Source organism: Pteropus medius, unplaced genomic scaffold (assembly GCF_902729225.1).
Source record: "Pteropus medius unplaced genomic scaffold, Ma_sr-lr_union100, whole genome shotgun sequence".
Lineage (NCBI taxonomy): Eukaryota > Metazoa > Chordata > Mammalia > Chiroptera > Pteropodidae > Pteropus > Pteropus medius.
In genome coordinates this window covers 16,133,108-16,155,650 of record NW_024354503.1, presented here as the reverse complement: position 1 = coordinate 16,155,650, position 22,543 = coordinate 16,133,108, and the positions used below count along the sequence as shown (strand labels likewise).

General features: G+C 42.6%; 1 protein-coding gene and 1 non-coding gene across 2 annotated transcripts; both read left to right on the top strand.

Annotated features, from left to right (window-relative positions):
• The first annotated feature begins 540 nt into the window (after positions 1-540).
• Positions 541-21,444, top strand: TAF8 (TATA-box binding protein associated factor 8). Its single transcript, XM_039854980.1, has 9 exons — positions 541-610; positions 1,458-1,614; positions 4,600-4,698; positions 5,025-5,087; positions 6,142-6,266; positions 8,787-8,934; positions 10,341-10,483; positions 17,090-17,229; positions 17,531-21,444. The coding sequence occupies exons 1-9, from the start codon at positions 566-568 to the stop codon at positions 17,541-17,543; spliced, it is 933 nt and encodes a 310-aa protein (XP_039710914.1). The 5' UTR covers positions 541-565; the 3' UTR covers positions 17,544-21,444.
• A 165-nt stretch (positions 21,445-21,609) lies between these two features.
• On the top strand, positions 21,610-21,728 carry LOC120596460 (5S ribosomal RNA). Its single transcript, XR_005651156.1, has one exon. It is a non-coding gene; the product is annotated as a 5S ribosomal RNA (ribosomal RNA).
• The last annotated feature ends 815 nt before the right edge of the window (positions 21,729-22,543 follow it).

Below are 22,543 nucleotides of genomic sequence, written 5' to 3'. Positions count from 1 at the left end.
GCCGCCTGCGCCTCCTGGGTCGCCATGCAAATACCTGAGCATTGAGGGCGAGAAGGCAGCAGGGTGCAGTGGATTACCTGGACTAGGTGGTCATTAGATTCTAGTTGCAATTGGGCCATTAATGGGCTGCAGAGTCTTAAGCACAACATGAATTACCAAAATTTCCCGCCAGGAAAATCACCTGGGGAGCTTAACAATGCATATTATAAGGCCCCTCCCACAGATGAGTCACTGGCATTGGGCGGAACCCAGCCAGGTGTTACTAACAGTCAAGTTTGGAGCGTTCTAGGAGTGTGTTCTTTATGAGAACGATTTCATCTTGAAATAGGTGTGAAACCGAGGGCTCATTTTCATGGCCAATTCCGAGGCTCACTGGGGCCCCATCAACTCTTCGCTCACTGGAAGTCAAGTGGGCCGGGTCATCAGAAGAACTCCCTGACCTCACCCTACCCCACCCCAGCAAGCTTCCAAAGGCCCAGGGGGCGCGCGCCGCTCCGCCCTCTCCCCGCCCCGCGACTACAAATCCCATCGCGCCCTGCGCCCGCGCACATTACGCCAGAGCAAGATGGCCGACACGGCGGCCACTGCCGGGGCTGGCAGCTCCGGAACGGTAAGGGCGGGAGACGAGGGTCGAAGCCGAGGGAGTCTCAGCATTATGTAACTTTTCCCTAGCCTGGGCAACAAGCTCATACCTAGACATCCAGCCCCAACAGGAGTTCAGAGTGGAGGAGGGCCTTCAGGCCATATATACCCCCCCTCCTTGGGACTTGGCGGCGGCCTTCTGAGTTGGTGGACCTGTATACTGATTGGTTTGTTCCCTGTTGGGGGGGGGGTTGGGAACCCGGAACACCTCCTGATTGGTCCGAAGAGGCTGTTTTCCCCTTCTTATTGGCTAGCCAAAGTTGGGCGGGATTACCGTTTCAAAATATTTAGCTTTTCTACTTTTCTGTGCGGTTATCCTTTGCCCTCCTCTCTTCGACATCGTATGCTGTTGTTTTAATTTTACCTGTTAGTGAAATGGTGCGGAGATGGGAGGAACAAGATAGAGGTTATTATTTTCTGAGGGACAGAGATAAATTCAGCCCCATCATGCATGTTTAACAAAAGAGCGAGACTTTTTTCTGGGAATTTTTTCAATCCCATTATACGTGTTTCTTCACCTGTATATTCTGATAATCTGCTAAAATAGAAGATACGAAACAGCCATTTGCGTTATTTGAATTTTAAGTTTTAGATAAGTAGAGAGGCTGTCTCCGTGTTTAAAGCCCCTTGGATGCTCAATTATTACTCAGTTGGCCAAGATCTATGAGCCTGAATGTCAAGGGCTATCACATTTTATTAAGCACTGATAAATATTTAGCAAAAGAACCTTTGCTTGCCATTGACGGTACGTGCATTATGTGATTGCATCCTTGTCCGGTGAATGAAAATCTCCTTTCTGGGCTGCTGATTCACAGAGATCAGGAGGCAAACAGTCCACTAACCCTGCTGATAACTACCATCTGGCCCGGAGGCGAACGCTGCAAGTGGTTGTGAGCTCCTTGTTGACAGAGGCAGGGTTTGAGAGCGCTGAAAAAGCATCTGTGGAAACATTGACAGAGATGCTACAGAGCTGTAAGTACCAGGAAAGAATAGGCCTTTTTCATATCAACCAAGCATCTGTTGTGTTCTGCTTTGTCTTAGGATTTAAGAGAAAGAACATAGGGAAGTGATTTACAGGCTTTAGAATCAGATAGACGTGGGTGTAAGTCATCTCTCTGCCACTTAATAGCTTGGGCAAGTCGCAACACCTACGGAACCTTAATTTCCTCATTTGTGAAATGGGATAATAATTTCACCTCATGGAATTGTGAGTATAAGTGAGATGTATACATAAAACATTTGATGATGGGAACATTGTAAGCTCTTGATGAGTTTTAGGTGCTGTTACTATTGCTGTTTGTGTTCTGTACTCAACTTTCAGTTTTGTTGGAGAGTCAGGATTAATTCCCACAGTACATACAGATGCCACCACATGACATAATCAAATGCTATATTATCTAATACAAAGAGTAAGGGTGAATAAGTTTTATAGAATGGGGAAAAAACACCTTTAAAAGGAAGTATCTTGAGGTATAGGAGTCTAGAATGATCTCACTGAGGCTTTTGTGCATGTACAGTATATTTCCCTGTTTGGGCCTTTTTGGGGGGTAGGATAGAATGAGGGATGGAGGTATTTTGGGGGATCACCACCTAACAATGGAAGTGAGAGAAAGGTTTAGGCAGAAGTTGAACTGCAGTGTAGGCCAAACAAAGAATTGGCCAACTCAGTGGGGCACTCTGGGGTGATAATTGTTCATCCGGTATCCCACATCAGGCAGAAAGGCCCTGCCTTTACTTTGGTCTTGATCAGTCACTGGATCTGGGCTGCCTCGGGAAGGCGAGATCTGGGGTGAGGTGGCTCTCTGAAGTTTGGAACTTTTAAGTACTAAATGTTTTCCTAAAGCAGTGATTGTATACTTTTTGGTTTTAGAACCCTTGTAGACTCTTAAATCTTGAGGACTCTGTAGAGTTGTGTTTACATGGGCTTTAAATATTTTTTATCTATTTATATATAAATATGTACATATTTAAATTTCATAGATATTTTATATATAAATTTATATATTTTATACAGATATATTTACATGTAAATATACATGGGCTTTATGTATTTATACATAGATTCTTGCCACATTAGAAAATAAAACAAAATTTTAAAACATAAGAATGAATAAGCATATGATTATTATCCATCAGAGCCATGATTATCATCACAGGTCATATAGCCTCAAGAAAACTACATGAGAGAATGAGTGAAAAAGTCGGAGAATGTCTTAATTTTATTATGAAAACAGTTTTGTCCTGTGGACTTTGGAAAGGATTTCAGGCATGCCCATGGATTCCCAGACCACACTTTGAGAACTTTTGTCCTAATAGTTTCCAACAGGTAAAAATTCAGTTCTTGAAAAGATCTTGCAATTCCGAGTTTAAAGGTCCTTAGAGTTGAGGCAATTCTTTCCTATACTACTGGACAAGAGGTCTTTTTTCTCTCAGAAAAAAGTGTTTGTCACTGAAGGAGTTGGAGCTGAAATATTTGTGCTGGAAGCTATGAGTATTAGAACTAAAAGGTTTGAAGATAGTGTAAAAATCTTCTGCTTCAGCCAGGGGAAAATCAAGGATGAATGGTTTAAGCTGAGGGCTTGCTAAGACTTGGGCACCTTCATGTTGTCAGAGGCTTTGGATATCAGAGTTTTAGGATTATGTCAGTTATAAGCATTAGGCATAATTGTGTTTATTGACTACAATCACTTTGTTTCTAGGGACTCCATTCTTAGACTTATTCTATATATCTTATTCACCCTTACTCAGAGCAACATCTCCGTGTTGTTTTCTACATTGCCTGTACATATCCTTTGACATCCATGCACCTGCTGGCAAGTAAGAAAAAAGCCAAATGGGTGAAGATATTTTAACTGGCTTATTTCTAAAACGTACGGGGATTCTAATTAGATGTTCCCCACAGTAAACAATGCTGCCCTCTGTTTTCATGTGTGGAGTCTAGAACTGGTGACTTGTTCAGGCCAGCTGGTGGTAGGTCTTCAGTCAAGTACCTTCCCTATTAAGTACCACTTGCTTTTATCTTCTGAACCATTAGGCCCCTAGAACAGGGATTTTATACCTTTTTGGACCCCTTTTACATCTGATAAATTCTGTGGACCCATGGATTTTTGTGTGTAAAATTGAGCACAATTTCAGTTTCCATGAAACCTCCCATCCACTTTAGAAGCTCATTCATGGAGTTCAGCTTCATACCTTCCCCTTTCCACTGAAGGACTTCAGATTTTTATTAGCACCAATGCTCTAACCAACTGAGTTAACTGGCTATCCGAACTTCAGACTTTTAATAGAGGTTCAACTTCAGGCAGAAGAAAAAAAATTGCCCACCAGACAATACAAACAATAAGATTTTTTTGTATGTGTGTGGCAAGATATACATACCAAAATTTATCATTTAAATCATTTTTAAGTACAATTCAGTGCCATTTAATACATTCACAATATTGTACAACCATCAACTATCTATTTCCTGAACTTTTTCATCATTCCAAACAGAAGTTCTGAACCCATAAACGATAACTCCCCATTCTCCCATCCCCCCAGCCCACCTCTCATTTAGTTTTTGTCTCTATGAATTTTTTTTCCGTCATATAAGTGGAATCTTGCAACATTTGTCTTTTTGTGTCTGACTTATTTCACTTAATGTAATGTTTTCAAGGTTCATCCATGTCATAGCATGTATCAGTACTTCATCTCTAATGGCTAAGTAATATTCTGTTATATGGATAGATCACATTTTGTTCATACATTCACCTGTTGATGGGTACTGGGTTGTTTCTACCTTTAGACTATTGCGAATAATGCGGCTATGAACATTGGTATAGAAGTATATGGTTGAATCCCTGCTTTCAATTTGTTTAGGTGTATACTTAGGAGTGGAATGGCTGGCCCATACAGTAATTCTATGTTTAACTTTTTGGAAACTGAGAATAAGACTTTATGCCTTTGATCCTTTCCCAGACATTTCAGAAATTGGGAGAAGTGCCAAGTCTTATTGTGAGCACACAGCCAGGACTCAGCCCACTCTGTCAGATATCGTGGTCACACTTGTTGAGATGGGTGAGTACACAAGTTTCTACTTCTTCAATGCAGCTGATTTGGAGTTAAGGGAGAGGAGTCCACAGGAGTGAGCCATGTCTGTTGCGTGATTTCAGATTTTCTCATGGTTCTTCTGGTCTGCTTTTAGCTTGAAAGGATTATTAAGAGAAGGTTCCTCTAAACCCTTTTAGGAGACTTCCTAATCCCTGTTGGAGGATTCTGCTGGAGCTTTCTTTGAGTGGCAGTAAAACACCTAAGTTGGGAGTTTAAGCTATTTCACCACAGTGAAATACTTCCCCTTCTCCATGTTCAGTATCCACAGTGATTTTTGTTTTCCTGTTTCTTAGGTTTCAATGTGGACACTCTCCCTGCTTATGCAAAACGTTCTCAGAGGATGGTCATCACTGCCCGTAAGTGACTTTGAACTGAGGTAATAAGTGCTCAATGAATGCTTGTGGAATGAATTAGTTGAATAGAGCAGGGATCAGTGTGGTAGCTACCTCCTTGTTGCAGGCTCCATTCCATTATTTGGGGATATATAAAATATAATCTTTGGGCTAATAGGATTGGGGTGTGAATTTCAGTCACTAGAAAGGAAAACTGTCTCTGAGATGTTGCTGTAGTTCTTGTGCTTTGGCCCCAGAAGGGCAGTCGATGCTGCTTGAAAGATACAAAAGCTCTTGTTTTTCCTTAGATCAAGAGTCAGTAAACTATAGTCTGTAAGCCTGATGTGGCTCACCATCTGTTTTTGTAAATAAAGTTTTATTGGAACACAGCCGTGTTTACTTATTATCTATGGTTGTTTTTATGCTGTAATGGTAGAGTTGAGTAATTGTGACAGATTGTATGGCTTGCAAAACATAAACTATTTGCTCTGTGACTCTCTACACAAAGTTCGATGACCTGCGCCTTAGATAAATTGCCATCAACTGAGTTGGGAGTAACTAGTGTGGTCTTGTAGGACCTGAGAAAAATACACTAGATTTTTTTTTCATCATTTTTTTCAAGCAAGCATCTTTTGAAGAAGTTCCCTTTCAAAGTAGCTGTGGAAGGTGCCATTTTCAATCCTCTGTTGTTATCATTCGCCCATGCTTGCTTACTCTGGCATATTTTATGTCTTTGCTATCTGGATTCTCAAAATGAGAGTTGCAGCTCATCTAACCCCTTAGTTCCTCAACATCTTTTATGTCATGAACGATGTCACAGCTACCCATTCACCTGTCTAAGAGGCATGCAGGCAGATTGTGGTAGATGGGAATGTCACCCAAGGTCAGTCCATCAGGGCTGGGCATGTGGGGGTGACCTTTTCAGGTCCTTAAACCATCGAAGGCTTTTTATTGCTAGAAATACAAGGTCCATATTGTTCAGAAAATTGAGGTCCAGCATTTACTTTGAGAAAAGGAGGGTTTAGGTAGAGACCCAAGGCCTTAGATGGAAAAGTAACTGGTTATGGCTCTGTTGCAGCTCCAGTGACCAATCAGCCTGTGACTCCTAAGGCCCTCACTGCAGGGCAGAACCGACCCCACCCGCCACACATCCCCAGCCATTTTCCCGAGTTTCCTGACCCCCACACCTACATCAAAACTCCGGTGAGTGACGAGGACATGATACTGGCCTATGACTGAGGCAAAGCAGTCCATTCCTAGTGAGTGTCAGACTGGAGTCCAAAAATTTGTTGGTGAAAGGTGGGCTCAGAATGCAAAATGTCTTTTCTCATTGTTAAACAATTTGGCAAAGGAGAATTGTGTTCTTAAGTTAAGACAAAAAATATATATAGTTAAACACAAATTGAAGCTGGCACAATTTTGCCTGTCTTACCAAAAGGCAGGAGTACCTAGCCACATAACTAGAAAGATATTCCACAAAATGTTCATAATAATTCTCAGTGGGTCATAGGTAACTTTTGTTGTTTTGCTTGCACTTTTCTGGGTTTTCCAAATCTTCCATAATAGGAAGAGTTATTTTTGAAATCGGAGGAAATGTTTAAAACATACTTGGTGATATCATGAAATGAAACTTATTATAACTCTGGGTTCTAGGTCAGAATGAAGTCAAATTGAGTTGCCTTCTATGGTTCAAATGTGTTGTCATTTGCTGGATTAGCAGTTTTACCCTCCTTTGGGAAGGTTTGGTGTGCAGAGGAGTCCCCAGAGGCTCTTCCACACAGTTATTTTGTCCCCGCCTCCAGAGCACATACTGATGCACATATGGCATTGTGCGGGCTGTTGGGGCAAGTCCTCCAGGACACTTCTCACACCTCGGAATATGAGGTGTGGGGAGGAATAGGTTGTCACCCACCATTTCAATACAGTAGTCTCTATGTTAGTGTCCCAGAGCTGCCATAACAGGGTGCCACAAACTAGGTGACATAGAACAACAAAACTTTATTGTCTTATAGTTCTGGAGGCTAGATGTCCAAAATCAAAGTCTTGCCAGGGCCATGCTCCCTCTGAAACCCGTAGGAGAAGAATCCTTCCTTGCCTCTTCCTAGCTTCTGGTGGTTTGTAGGCAATCTGTGGGTGTTCCTTAACTTTTAGATGCAGCACTCCAGTCTTCTGTCTTGACATGGTGTTCTCTCTGTACCTCTCTTTACATGGCCATTTTCTTACAAGGGCACCAGTCATATTGGAGTAGGGTCTCACCCTGCTCTCATATGACCTCTCCTTAACTGATCATATCTGCAATGACCCTATTTCCAAATAAGATCATATTCTGAGATACTGGGGGTTAGGACTTCAACATATCTTTTTTAGAGGGACACAATTCAACCCATAACAATCTCTAACTCTTATAGTCTGTCTCTGTCAGGAAAAATTGATTAAGCATGTACTCCAATATTCATGCTTATTTACATGAATCGATGTAATATTGTACTAAAATAATGTGCATTAAAAAATAATCTGACCCTTATTAAAGGTTCAGGAAACCTTTTCACTGATTGCCTCTGCTTTTTATTTTTTGAAATCCTGGTTTAATACTTGATGGAATAATAAGTTGGAGGTCTGATTCTAAGATCAGTTTATTTTGATACTTTAATGGCTCTCATAGTTGAAAAAGTTACGTTACAAAGACATGTAGCATCATTGGCTCCCCTTAATAAAAAATTACAAAAGTAATTTTTTTCATTCTCATTTACCAATTATCCAAAGAATTTTGTTTAAATTTTTCTATTCCATTTCCAGCTTCTTGAATCTCAGTTTTCTTAAATGATCTTAAATGATGTCAGGGTCTTGAATTTTTTGTTTCTAACAAACATATTCAAAAGTCACTGAAATTCTTTATGTTAGGAAGATTTTAAACATGTCGGAAAACACCGTTTCTGTGTTTCAGTGTGGACACAGGAACTGTATGTAGGTGACACACCTGAATTAACATTGACATCAGGGGAAATGTTTCCCATGGCCGCCTTTAAAAGCCCTGTCTCCACGTCACAGAGGTCACTGTTAAAGTGGTCTTTACAGTTGCAACTTAAAATGTTTTGGCCAACTTCTCGTTCTGATTAGATCTCAGTCATTTTTCACTCCATAACTTGATTGCCAGAGAGCTCAGAATTAGGAGGAGGAGTATCAGGCCTGCCATTTTCTTGTTCACTTGCTCTTACATTAATATCTTCAGTCTCCAGCTCTTTGAGAGAATCATTTGGGACAACATGTCCATTTTGGTTTAAGAAAACCAAGATTGGTTTAAGAAAACAAAGCGGTACAATCCACAAATCCACTTAAGCAGCCACTTGCATACTCCACAGTGTCACAATACACGGATGGAACCGGTGGTCCCTGTCAGGGCTTCCTGCAGGATTCCCACTCTTCCTTCAGGATTTGTCTCTTACACCTGAGACCAGCTGTCATGGGAGCTAAATGAAGGCCTGAGTCGATCTGTAGTAAATACTTGTGCATTTCTTAATTTTTCAGACTAAAAATAAATGTTAATGATAGTTATATTAATTTCTTTCTGTCGTTCCCAGGCCCTTTGGGGATCTCTGCTCTGAATGATGGTAGTGGGTCATTTAAAGGGTGGAAGGAAGGACATAGCAACAGCAAGGCAGGGACCTGAGGGAAGCAGAATGATCCATTGGTATTTCACTGGTGTCTTTGCTGTTCTCTTTTTAGACATACCGTGAACCTGTGTCAGACTACCAGGTCCTGCGGGAGAAAGCTGCATCCCAGAGACGAGATGTAGAGCGGGCACTCACCCGTTTTATGGCCAAGACAGGCGAGACCCAGAGTCTTTTCAAAGATGACGTCAGTACATTTCCATGTGAGAGTCTCTCCCCTCTGTGGACCCTGTCTTGTCATTTAAAGTAGTTATAACATCTTCCCTTTCTCTCAGCATGGTAGGAAGAAACAAATAACGATTTGTTCTTGTCTTGGGTTCATGTTATTCCTCAGATTTCTGGCTCCTTTTCTCAGGTCTTAAGGGTTTTGTCCCTAACCAATGACTCTGAAATAGTAATGGCTTCTTTTGGGATTGGCTGCTTGGGGTACATTTAGTTTAGATTACCTCAAAGGTTATTGAGCCCTGGGCATCAGAGAGACTCATAAAGTAGAAGTGGCAGCCCTGGTAGTAGAAGGGACACAGGCATCAAGGGGTGGGACAATTACAGAACATCTGCCAGGCTTTGCCCTTCACCATGTCCTCTCACAGGTACCATCTCATTTAATTTCTCAGCACTACCATTTCACCAAGTTACATCATCTCCATAGGCCCCAGTTTTTCCAGAAGTGAATGAGGGAGATTGGTCCAGGTGATTTATTTAGTGATTGTTTTCTTTGTGCCTGGCTTGAAATAATAGCTAAGTTATTAAGTGCCAGATGCTGTGCTAATCATTTTCCCTACAGCATCTCATTAAATTCTCTCAGAGACCTGTGAGTTAGGAGCTGTTATAGGAAGTCAAGATTTATAGAAAAAAGAAATGAAGTAACTCACTCAAGGTCACATGGCTAGGAGGTAGCTTTCAAACCTAGCTTTTTCTGACTGTAGAACCTCACATCTGAGCCACATAAAAATAATCGTAGTGTCTCCTGATAATCCCATTCTACCATAGAAGTACATAAAGACTTGTATTGTTTATCAACAATTTCTTCTTCTCATCCTTAGTGCTTTTTGGAAGAACTGGAATTCTCATTTACCTGAAGTGCCCTCTACCTCAGTGGATACACTTACATGCAGAGAGTTCTCAAGTCCAATATTTGGACTTGATTCTTCAGGCTGATGGGATAAATATCTCTGCTCTAGAAACGAGGCTTAGAGGGCTTAACTGGCCATGGGTACAAGACCACTAAACTGATGCTTTGCTGGATTCAGCCCCAGTTCTGTCTGATTTTCATCGTACTTGGGAAAAGTTGATTCTAAAGTTATATTGCCCAAGTTCAGATCCCACCCTGCCACTTTATGTGTGCTGGAGGAAGTCACTTAACCTCTCTGTGCCTCAGGTTCCTCATGTGTAAGATGGGGTTGGTAATTGTATCTAGCTATTAAAGTGGAGGTGAGGATTAAGGATAGCACGTGTGAAGCCTGTGGGACATTGCCTGGCCCGAGGTAAGGGCTCCAAGCTTGTTAGCCATTATTGTCATTTGGTGCTGCTCACTGATCTGTTGTGAGGCTCTGGGCCAGCTGCCAGGACTCCATGACAGTGGACTCGTGCCTCTCTTCCAATCCCCCAGTGATTGCTGCCAGACCTTTCACCATCCCCTACCTGACAGCTCTTCTTCCATCTGAGCTGGAGATGCAACAAATGGAGGAGACGGATTCCTCGGAGCAGGATGAGCAGACAGACACAGAGAACCTCCCTCTTCATATCAGCACGGTGGGTCCTGCCTTCTGCCTGCTTCACAGTATCCCCCCCAAATTAGCCCACACTGCCCTCAACTTGTCACTCTAGGAATTGGACATGACCTACCCCAGGTCTCTGCCTTTATGTTAGGGATTTGCATGATGGGCTCTTGATCCCAGTGTGACATGCTCTCTAGTCTGAGAGGCAAGTTCGTGTTTTGGGAATTCATTCATTCATTTAACAAATATTAAATGAGTGCCCGCCAGAGCCAGGCTTAGTTCCAGGTACTGGAGAATCAGTAGGAGATAAAATAGACAAAATTTCCTGCTCTCTTGGTGCTAAGGAAAAATAATAGATTAGGAGATAGGAACTAGATATGGGCATGGGGGAATGGTATTAGGGTGACTGAGAAGGTGACATTTGAGTAAAGACCTTAATCGAACAAAGCTTGCACATATCTGGGAGGAGAGCATTCCTCACAGAGGGAACAGTAGGTGCAAAGTCCCTCAGGTGCTGAAGAATAGCAGGGCCATTTGGGTGGCCAGAATGGCATGACCAAGGAGGAGACAGAGTAGGGGATGGGGTAGTCAGGTCTTTAAAGCTATATTAAACACTTGGGCAGTGCTAAACAGAGGAGGGTCAGGAACTGGTGTGAGTTTGTTAACAGCATCAGTTGGGTTGCTATGTTAAGAAAAGACTGTAGAGGGTTAGGGCAGAAGCAGAGATACCAGTTAGGAAGCTGGTACAGTAAACTAAGAGATGGTGGTAGAAGCAAAGATAATGAGACGTGGTCAGATAGATTATTTGGTCCAATTCTAGATTATTTTCAGCAGAACCAACTGATAAAATGTTTGTGACATGTGAGAGGAGAGAGTCAAAAGTAAATGCACAGGTTTTTTGCCTGAACAACAAGAAAGATGGAGTCACCTTCAACCAAGATAAGGAAGAGTATTAGGTGGAACAGGAAGGTGGCGGGGGAAGCCAGGAGTTTTAGGTTTAGACGAGGTAAGTTTGAGATGCTTATTAGACATCCAGGCGGTGATGTCAGGTAGAGATGGATGTATGAGTTAGAGTTTGAGATGTTAGGGCTATAGATGCAAATTTGGGAGGCATCAGCGTATGAATAGTGTTTAAAATCTTGAGACTAGATGGGCTCCTAGGGAGTGAATGAACATTAAAAAGAGAAGAGATGCAAAGACTGAGCCCTGGGGCTCTCCACTGTTTTGAGGGTGAAGAGATGAGTAGGAACCAGCCTAGGAGATGTAGAAACTGGAGAGGTAGGAGAACCAGGAGGATGTGGTGTCCTGGAGGCCAGGGGAAGAAAGTGTTTCATCGAGGAAAGAGTGATTAGCAGCGTCAAAAGCTGCAGTTAGTTCTAGTAATATGAGGACTGAGAATTTGTCCATTAGATTGGCAAGTGAATATAATTTGTGACTTTGACAAGAACAATTTCAGTAAGAATCAAAGCAAGGGCCTGCAGCGAAGTCACAGAATGGGAGAAGAGGAATTGGGTCGGTGAGTATAGATAGACTTATGCTGTCCGTTACAGTGCCACTAGCCACACAGGTCTATTTAAATTTAAATTTAATTAAAATTCAGTTCCTTAGTTACACTAGCTACGTTTTAATAGTCACTTATGCCTAGTGGCTGCCATGCTGAGCATTACAGATATGAACATTTGTATCATCACAGAAAGTTCCATTGGACAGCACTTATACAGACAATTGTTTTAAGGAACTTTTCTGTAAAGGGAAGGAGAGAAACGGAGTGGTAACTAAAGGGGGAAAAGAAAGGAGTTAAGAGAGGTGTTTTTTATTTTTGTGTTTTTAGGATAAAAGAAATAAGATGTTTATGTGTTAATGGGAATGATCCTGGTAGAGGGGGAAAATTGATGCGAGAGAAGCATTTTGGAATGATGTTCTTTGAGAGGTGACAGGGCATGGGATCTAGTGCCCAAATGGAGGGGTTAGCCTTGTGCTGGACATCTCATACCCAGGATAGGAGAGAGTACGTGACTACAGAGATGAAGGTGGGTGAGGAGATGTGCTCATTGGAACTTGTGGGTGTTCTTTTCTGGTTATCGATGTGTCGTACTTGGCGAGTAACAGGATAAGAGCCCACTCTTATTCTAGCATCTTGTAAGAAAGTACAAGGAGAGTCACAGAACTGCTGGAAGCTCCAATCCCTTTAAAGATTACAGAACCCTAATAGTCAGGTTACCATATTCATCCATCCTTAAGGTCGGCCGTGGCTTTTAAGCAGAAGATGCCTTAGTAGTTGAAGCTGGACTGAGCATTCCTCATGTGCTCTAAGGGACGATGTACCTAGTGGCAGCCAGCAGCTCCTGTTTGAGGTGAAGAATGCCAGTTATTTGCTGAATAACTGTTATTTGCTAAAGCTCTTCCTTGCTTGAACACCATTTCTTTAATGTTGAATTATTCCTTTCAGAATTAGGGCTGGGAGCCCATGGCTTTACACAAAGCAGAGGAACTTGTTATTCTACACTTCTGTTTTGGACTCAGTTAATTTGGTCTGAGATTTGGTGATTGGGTCATGGACTAAGATGAGGTTCACCTTATGAGGAGGAATCTTCTAAGCAAACATCACCATCCCTTTGTAAGTACAAAGTAGTTAAAGGGCTTGCAGATGTGTTATCTAACACTCCAGGTAATGACATAGGTGAGGTCATGGCAGTGTGTGAACCAAGGCTGAAAGAATGCCAGGAACTGCCTGAGCACCGCAGGATACCGAGAGGCCAAGCCAGACAGCAAAGAGTAGAAAGACCTGACCCTGGGAGTCAGACTGGCCTGCCTTCAAATCCAGACTGTGCTACTTCCCAGATAACGTGGCTTTGGTTTTGTTGCCCAGCATCTGAGTCTGTCTCCTCACAAGAACAACCGGTTAGGGGTAGGAACGATGCCTATCTCAAGGGAAAGTGGGAGCCTGAGATAAAATGAGCTAATATATATCAGGTGCCTGGCACATAGCAGTTCATGGCACCCATTGCTCCCTCCCCTGCTGTTTCAGGCTGTACAACCACAAGCTCTGTAAAAAAATAAAAGACTTCAAGAAAGGATTCTAGCAACAATTTGTATACAATCAGTTGGACTTATTAATCTTACTATGTTGGACTGGCCAATATAATTATGTGTTTCAAAATGTACAAAACTCAGAATGTATAAAAAGATGTATGGTGATAATTCTTTTTCCCATTCTTATTCCCTGCTATCCACTTTCCCTCTTATAAAGCAACCAATCACCAGTCTCTTGTGTGTCCTTCTAGAGACATAGTTTTTTTTATTGTTGCTTTGAACACAGATGGCAAGTCACAAATGGCTTGCCCTTGCTGTTTCCCTCATCGATCTATCTATCTTAGCAGTCATTCCCTACCTGGATATAAGGAGCTTCTTCATCCCTCCTCACGGCCTCATCATATTCCATTTTGCGGATGTAACAATTTAACCAGTCCCCTGTAGACATTTACGTTGTTTTCCATCGTTAGCATTTACAGACATTGTTAGTTAATTAAATAACTGGTATTGACCACAGGTGATTCCTTTATCTTGTGATGGCAGCACGTCTCTCAGGGACTGTTTCTAGGTAGTTACTTAACCTGATTCTGGTTTTTCCATCTACTTGAACATAAAAGGACTGTCATTTTAAATTAACGTATAAGTGTTTTTGTTTTCCACTTGAACTAGCTGTCTCCTGCAGGCAATCCCAGTGTCTAAACTTTTTCTCTTTTATGAGCAATGGTACCAGTCATTTACTTACGAAGTATTTATTTAGTACATGGTGATATTTGCCAGATACTTTTCTGAGTGTTTGGGACAGACACATCAGTGAACAGAACAAACAAAACATCGCCTTTGGGGAGCCTATGTGTTGGCAGTGGAGGAACAACAGTAAATATATAAATACATCATTATGGTATATTAAAGATGAAAGTGTTGGGTAGGAAGGACCCACTAGGGGGAGATCCAGAGTGGAGGCTTCAGTTTTAAATAGGATATTCAGGGCAGACATCACTGAAAAGGTGACATTTGAGATGAGACTTGAAGGTGAGAGAGCAAGCCATGTATTTGGGGAAGAGTGTTCTTCCCCAGAAAGAGAACAGCCGGTACAAGGGCCCTGAGGAACAGTGTGGAGACGAGTGTGAGGGTGGCCGAGGAAGGCAGAGAGGGAGAGGAAGCGGTAAGATCAGGTAGGGCCTTGTAAACGGTTTTAAGAACTGGCTTTTAACTGGGTGAAATGGGAGTTATGGGAAGGTGTAGAGCAGAGGAGGGACACATCCGAACTTCTTCCAGAACTGCTGACTGCTGTGATGAGAATGGTCCGTAGCGCAGGCAGAGAGTGAACTGTGGAAGGAGATCAGTTAGGAAGCCATTGCAGTCGTCTAGGCGAGAGACAGTGGTGGGTCCTACCAGGATGGTCGCAGTAGAGATAGTGAAAGTGGTCAAATTCTACCTGTAATTTGAAGGTAAGGCCAAGAAATTTTCCCAACAGATTGGATGTGGGATGTCAGAGAAGGAAAGGAGATGCCATCACCTGTGACTGGAAGACTGTGGGAAGAACTGATTATGTGTAGGAGAAGGTCCTGAGTTCAGGTTTAGGCACATTAAGTTTGAAAGACCTACTTGACACCCAAATGGAGATGTCGAGTAGCAGTGGCTGTATGAGCCTGGAGGGCAGGGGAGAGGTACATGAGGAAGTTGTTGGTGCGGAAAAAGCTGAGACTTGGATGCAGTCACCCCGAGGCGTGGGGTTCATTAGAGCGCACATGCTTTGCCAGTCTGGCCTTTAAAGACTTGGACAGGCTCTTGACAGACCCTTCCGATCTCACTCCCCGTCCCCCTCCCCTCCCAAATCTCAGTCAGTTCAGTACTTTTATCAACTCCTCCTGTACTTCCCCATCTCCGCTACCCGTCCCTGAAAGAGGAAAGAAAGTGGAATTTCCAGAAACTTTACTTGGGAGAAGAGAAGCTATTGTCCCAAAACAGGACCCACATTTTGGCCTGTGAGACAGAGCCAAGTGGAGGGAGTGGAGGGAGTCTCAGTACCCTCCAGCAGAGGTCAAAAGGCTGGCTTTTCAGCATTGCTGTGTCACCTCCATCCTGTTATCTCAGGAAACACTAAAGGCACAGCCGAAGGGACCTTCCAGTAACTTTGAAGATAGGGCGTTATCACAGAGAAGAGAAGGGATGTGAGTAGGGAGTGAGTGACTAAATCAAGCCATTAAGAACTTCAGAAAGGTCGAGAGTCTGTTATCCAAGGCAGGTCTGGTTGTGGTCAGACCTTGAGTCTGGTATGAGTTAGGTTGATCTTGGGGTACTTGCTTTCAGGAGTACCTCCAGAAGGTCCACATGGCTCTAAGTCACCTTGTGGCCCCACCACATCTAGTACTGGAGAGAGCACAGGGACTCTATATGGAACTGGGTCTTTAGGGAGAACACAATTGATGGGACAGTTGGACGGCGTGTAGTGGAACCTAGAAGTGACCCAGTTTCTTCAGGTTCGTTAAGCCTGAGACTGTTGTCTGCATCCTAGGCCAGCGGTCTCTGCAAGAGTCTGCTATTCATTTTGTGCCATCTAATCGCAGTGTCCTCTGCTCTGCCTTGTTTACAACAATGTCTTTGTCTAAGTTAGGTCGCCTTTTTCCTCATGGTACAGAACAGGAATCTCAGTGAAAGAACTGTTGGCCTGTCACCAGAGGGCGCAGCCCAACCAGCTTCTGGTCACTTAGTCACGTAGGCCTGATCTTCCAGAGCAAGTTCTTCACGTGATTTCCCCCTTCCCCCGCAGCTTCTGCTCACTTCACAGAACTTGGAAAATAAAAGAGTATAAATAAGGAAAGGAGAACCAGTCACTTACATTCCCAGAACTAGTTTTTAAAATTTCAACATATTACTTTTCCAGTCTACACACAATTGTGATTTTTAAAAATTTTTAATCGGGATCCTATTGAATATATATATAGATTTACAAACCTTTCTACAAAATCACTTTCCTTAGAAACCAAACTGTGAGAGACCTGATCCCCAAGTCACAGATGGGGGTTATCGATGATGTTCCAGTGTTGGTGTCTGCACGCTCTGCCTTGCCTTGGTAGAAACCCTCAGGACTCGAGAAGTTTCTGGCCTCTGCTACAATATGCTCATTGGTACCATGTTGCAAGTACCAGATATTTGAGAATTTGGGGAAAATCTCTTATGATTTACATTAGCTTTGGTCCACAAGAGGCCGTTTGCACATGATTTGTTCTGACCCCGTGTCTCTCAGTCCTGCAAAGCGTAGAGGGTCACTTTTCTTCTTTATCTCCCCACAGGTTAGTCTTTCTCCCTGAAGCATCTAAATTTTATCCCATAACTCCCTGTCCCTCCCAGGTCTCTATTCTTTCTGACTCATATCCCTGCCTTGTCAAGAGTTTGGGGTTTTGTGTTCTGAGCCCCACTGTGTCAAAGCTGTTGGTCTCACCTTCTTCTGATAGCCAGCTGCTGCCTGGGCCTCATTTCATCTGAGGCACAGATAGGCCCTGAAAAGAAGGTGGCCCCTGGGCTTCCAATCTCAATGAAAAGGATGCTAATAGTTCTTATGATGGGCATGATCTCTTTCCTTATGCCATTGGTGTTTTGCTCAAAGGATGATTCTGGAGCCGAGAAGGAGAATACCTCTGTCCTGCAGCAGAACCCCTCCTTGCCGGGGAGCCGGAATGGGGAGGAGAACATCATCGATAACCCCTATCTGCGACCTGTGAAGAAGCCCAAGATCCGCAGGAAGAAGTGAGTTGCAGGCTGGGCGCAGAGAGGCTTCTCTGGCTTCTCTGGTCTTTCCTGCTCCTTGGCAGAAAAGAAAGGCTCATCGGTGGGTCTGAACCTTGGGGACAGCTTTTCTGGTGAGAGGAAATATTTTCTTTTTTCCTCTCCTTTCTTGTCTCCCATATGTATGTACCTCTTGTTGCATAGAGGTTGAGCCTCCCGCAGCCTGGGTACCAACCTTCACAGCCCTGGAGTTGTTCCCCGCTAGAAGGAGAGTATGTGGGGCCCACACCAGGCAAGCTCCATAGATTCCTCTTCCTTCTAGGTCCCTCTCGTGAGCCGAGAAGGAAACCTGCCTTGTACAGAGACGCGGACACCACCCTCCTGGCGGAGTTAAAGCCACTCCAGGGAAGAGGAGAGGGTGGCCTCCTCGCGATCCAGCCAAGGCTACTGGGATGTGACTGGGCATGATTTTAGTAGCAAACTCTATTAAGATTACCTATTTTCACTGGATGTTTGAGGAAGATACAGTGGTAACAACACGGCTTGATCAACCAGGTCATACTGTGGGGCATAGGAGCAGCCAATGATTTTATTTATTATTGTAGGACTTGGTCCCTTTGAAACCCAGAAGACCAGGGAAGGTGGCAGGAAAGAAAGAGTTCTTTGCCTGCTTTGCTTTCTGCCTGAAAGCCCACTTGCCTAGTTTCTATTTCAGGATATCCCCTTTTACTGACTCACAATTTGTGGTACCAATTTATCTTCCTAGAACCTCATTCTAATTTTTCTCCTCACCTGGACTCCAGGTGTCCTGTTGAGCTGAGCAGAGCTCACTTTGCCTTCTCGCACGAGCTTGGAAACAGGAAGTCCACGTATCCTTGATCTGGGGCCGGCAGGGATCAGGAGACCTGAGCAGACATGTAACGTGGAGGAGAGCGATGGCATAAGGGCAGCACTGATTCTCTCGTTAGCATTTGAGCTTCCTAAAACAGGGCAACCCTCTCTCCTGAGAGATTTATCTGCTAGAGAACAGGGGGGAAAGTCAGACAAAACTTGATGGATGAGTAAGGCTTATCCATCTGTTGGACTAGGTACCCCTGGGAACCATCTAAAAATTTTGGAAATTTTCAAACCCAAAATTAGGAAAGTGTATATACTTTCCCCATATACCCTTCGCCCAGCTTCAACATTATTTCCCCCTGGAATGTATGCTTGGGAACTACCAAGTCCTGCCCTATCCTGGCAAAAGAGTTTTCTCTGACAGGAGCCTAGATCAGTGGATATATTATGCTATGACTTGATAGAGGAATCACCGGTTTCAAACAATAGGAAAATGATTAGATGGAGGGCGGGGAGTCGATGATGAGATATTGAGGGGTGGATTTGGCCTTGTATTCTGAAAGCTGAGAAGCCTGGTCATTCTGCTGGAAAGCTGGCATGGACAGAAGACCATGCTCTCCCACTTCATAGCAGAAGGGGCTGAGAGGAGCCTGCAGGCCAGGCCAAGGTGTTCTTCCAGGGGCAAGTCTGAATTTCTTCAACCTCTTTGCTTCCTGGGGAGAGAAGATTTCGTTCTTGACGTACCCTACACAGCAAAAAAACATGTGTTTAAGGAAGATGCTGGGCAAGCAGATATCCTTTGGTCTCCAGAGGAAGAGATTTAAAAACCAAGTCTGAGGAAGGCAAGTGCCAGTGACACCTGAAAGTTAACACCGGGTAAATGCGTTTCCTGAGTTAGCATTCTAGAGTCCACATTCAGCTGTCCTTATACTTGGCTTCCACAGTCATCTCAATTTTCCGTGCTCTTGATGAATTCGAAAACCCAAAACACTCGGTGACCTGACAGCAGGCTCCTTGTTCCTCTGGCCTCACTATTCTCTAGGGTACTTCATCCCATCGCCTGGAAGGAAAGAGCTGCATGTCAGTAACTGAAGAGAGAATGCTAGTGAGAAAACTGGATTCTCCAGCTCTGGACCAAATAGTTGAAAGCAGTCAGGTGGGCCTCTGCTGACCCCCTTGAAGTTTGTGATTTGGCTCTTGGCGATTCTTGGCCTGTTGAGTTTAACTACAGTCCCAAGTTTGAGCCATGGCAGATGCAGGCGGAAACCTTCCAGTCAACATTTCCACACTTCCTCTTTTGCTGTCACCATTGGAAAAACTCCTGTTGAGTGCCCTTATGCTAAGGGATAAGGTGGGATTTGGAGAAGAGTCACTATTTCTGCTGTGGGCATTTCAGAGGCTGTACTGCTGTAATTCTGTTCTGGATGAGAGACACTGGGAGATGGTTAGACAACTTGAAACATTGACCTGACTCTTGTGTAAAAACTGCATACTTCTCAATGTGTATTTATAAATTTCTATTTTTTATAACTTTGGAAGAATTCTTGGAGGAAAAACAGCCAGATTAATGTGATTTATGAGCTCTTAATAAAAGGTCATAAGAAAAGCTTCGTAAATGAAACAGAATTGTAAGCTTTGGACTTAATTTGTCTTCAAAAGTCATAGCAGTGAGAAAGACTGTAGACAGATAAGCAAGGCTTAGCCCTTCTGTCGGACTAGGTGCCATCGGAAACTCTAAAACTTGTTATTTTGGAAATTTTCAAACCCAAAATTAGCAAGGAAAGTGTATATGCTTTCCCAGTGTATCCTTCACCCAGCTCCAACATTTAGCATCTTTTTAATCCTGTTTCATCTATTTCTCCTACTTTTTTTCTTTCTTTTTTTCTTCTTGGAGTATTTTTTAAAGCACATCTAAGACCTGTGTCATTTAACCTGTAAATATGTCATTATGCATCTTTTAAAAATTTTAGACCTTTTTCAATTTTGAAATAATTATAGAATCACAAGATATTTCAAAAAAAAAAAACTGTTCAGGAAGGTCCTGTGTACCCTTCACTCAGTTGCCCCAGCAGTAGCATCTTGTGTAACTAGTGCAATATCAAAACCAGGAAATTGACTGGTACAATCCACAGAGTCATTCAGACTTCACCATTACCTCTGTGTGTGTGTGTGTGTGTGTGTCTATGTGTCTATGCAGTTTTGTCACATGTAGATCAGTGTAACCACCACCACAATCAAGTTACAGAACATTTCTATCACCACAGGGTCCCTCAGGCTATCTATAACCACATCCACCTCTCTTCCCCATCCCTAAGGCCTGGCAACCACTGCTGTGTTCTCCATCTCTATAATTTCATTTAAAGTACGGATAACTGGAATCAAAGTTGGTAACCTTTTGAGGTTGGCTTTGTTTCACAATGCATAAGTGAGTGAGAGCCTTCCATCTTGTGTGTGTCCATAGCACCTTTTATTGCTGAGTAGTATTCCATGGCGTGCATATACCACACTCTGTTTAGTCACAAATTGAGGGAGATCTAGGCTGTTTCTAGTTTGGGGCTATTATGAATAAAATGACTATGAACATTTGTATATAGGTTTTTGTGTAAATAAAAGTTTTCATTTCTCTGAGATAAATGCCCAAGAGTGCAATTGCTAGGGCCTATGCTAACTACATGTTTAATTTTAAAAGAAACAAGCTATTTTCCTAAGTGGCTGTACCATTTTACATTCCTATGTATGAGTGATCCAGTTTCTGCACAGCCCACCAATATTTGGTGTTATTTTATTTTAGCCATTCTCATAGATGTGTGGTAATATCTCATTGTGATATTAATTTGCATTTCCTTGATGACTAGTTGTTGAACATCTTTTTATGTGCTTATTTGCTGTCTGTATATCATCTTTGGTGAAATGTGAGCCTTTTGCCTAATTTCTAATTAGATTGTTTTCTTGTTTTGAGATTTCTTTATATATTCTGGATACAAGAATTTTGTCAGACATGTGGTTTACAGATACTTTCTCCCACTCTGTAGCTGGTCTTTGTAACTTCTTCACAAGATCTTTTGCAAAGCAAAGTTTTTAATTTTGATGACGTGCAATTGATCAGCTTTTTCTTTAATGGACCGGGTTTTTAGTGTCAGGTCTAAAAAATCTTCAGCAAGCCCTAGGTCCTGAATTTTTCTATATTTTTTTCTAACATTTTTATAGATGTATGTTTTACATTTTTGTCCTTGATCTGTTTTGAGTAAATTGTTACATATGGCATGAGGTTTAAGTTGAGTTCATTATTTTGCCTGTGTTATCCAGTTGAACCAACACCATTTGTTGAAAAGCTGCTCTTCCTCCATGGAATTATGTTTGCACCTTTGTCAAAAAAATAAGGGGTTTTTTTGTATAGAGCATACTTGCGTGGATTGATACTATTTTGTTTGTTTAAACTAATCGCCGTGTCAATATCACACTTAACAAATGAACATTTTCATAATATCCTCTAATACCCAGTTCAGAGTTTTCCAGTTGTCTCGAAGATGTTTTTAACAATTGGCTTGTTTAAATCTGGATCAAGTCTATGGCCATACCACCCTGAACAAGCCCGATCCCGTCTGATCTCGGAAGACAAGCAGGGTCAGGCCTGGTTAGTACTTGGATGGGAGACCACCTAAGAAGACCAGGTGCTGTAGGTGTAAAAAATAAAAAATAATAAAGGATTGTAAGCTGACAAGGTCTTTGTAATCTGTGAGATCAACCAAGGGTTGTCTCGCCTAAAAAAAAAAAAAAAAATCTGCATCGAAATAAGATTCACACATTGCACTCAGTTTTTACGTCCCCTAAGTATACAGCAGTCCCTCCGATATTTATTTTTGAGCATGCCCCTTCCCTGACCTCCCACCTCCTGGATCAGCAGCCCCAGCCCTGGCTTAGGGGTGAGGATGCTCAGCAGGCCCCTCCCCTTCGTTTCTGATCGGGAAGCAGTTAAATAAATGACAGTTTGTGGAGTTAACTGATAAACCAATAACAAAGTGGCCTGGCTTTTGAGAGAAACAAGCCTAAAAGGAACTGGTATTTCTGAACTTTATTTTTCTGGAATCTTGAAGTCTCTTTTCTTGGAGACCTCATGGTTCAGTAAAACAAGGCTTGGTGACATTTGTATTTATAATTTACTAGCTATAAGATTTGGGGCAAATCACTAAACTTCCAAACCAATTTCCATAAAACGGGATAATTATGATACCTTGTCAGGTATCTTGAGATGGGGTGGCAGCCATCTTCTATTTCTTGAGAATGTCTGCATCTGTGCTTTATAAATGACAATGTTATTCCATTGCCAGACCTTTTTTTCTGTTGCTTTTAAAATTATATATAAAGACCAATACTAATTGAGAATTTAACTGTTGCCAGTCATGGTTCTAAGTGTTTTACACATATCCACTCATTTAATCCTCACAATTCCTTCAAAAGTAGATGTTTTTACTGTCCCCATTTGCAGTTGAGGACACAG

Bases quoted from the DNA above. Each gene is read 5' to 3' on its own strand.
- TAF8 (XM_039854980.1), top strand. From the start codon at position 566: ATGGCCGACACGGCGGCCACTGCCGGGGCTGGCAGCTCCGGAACG. The intron at 5,088-6,141 runs GTAAGTGACTTT...GCTCTGTTGCAG, and splicing joins GAGGATGGTCATCACTGCCC to CTCCAGTGACCAATCAGCCT. The intron at 6,267-8,786 runs GTGAGTGACGAG...TTCTCTTTTTAG, and splicing joins ACACCTACATCAAAACTCCG to ACATACCGTGAACCTGTGTC.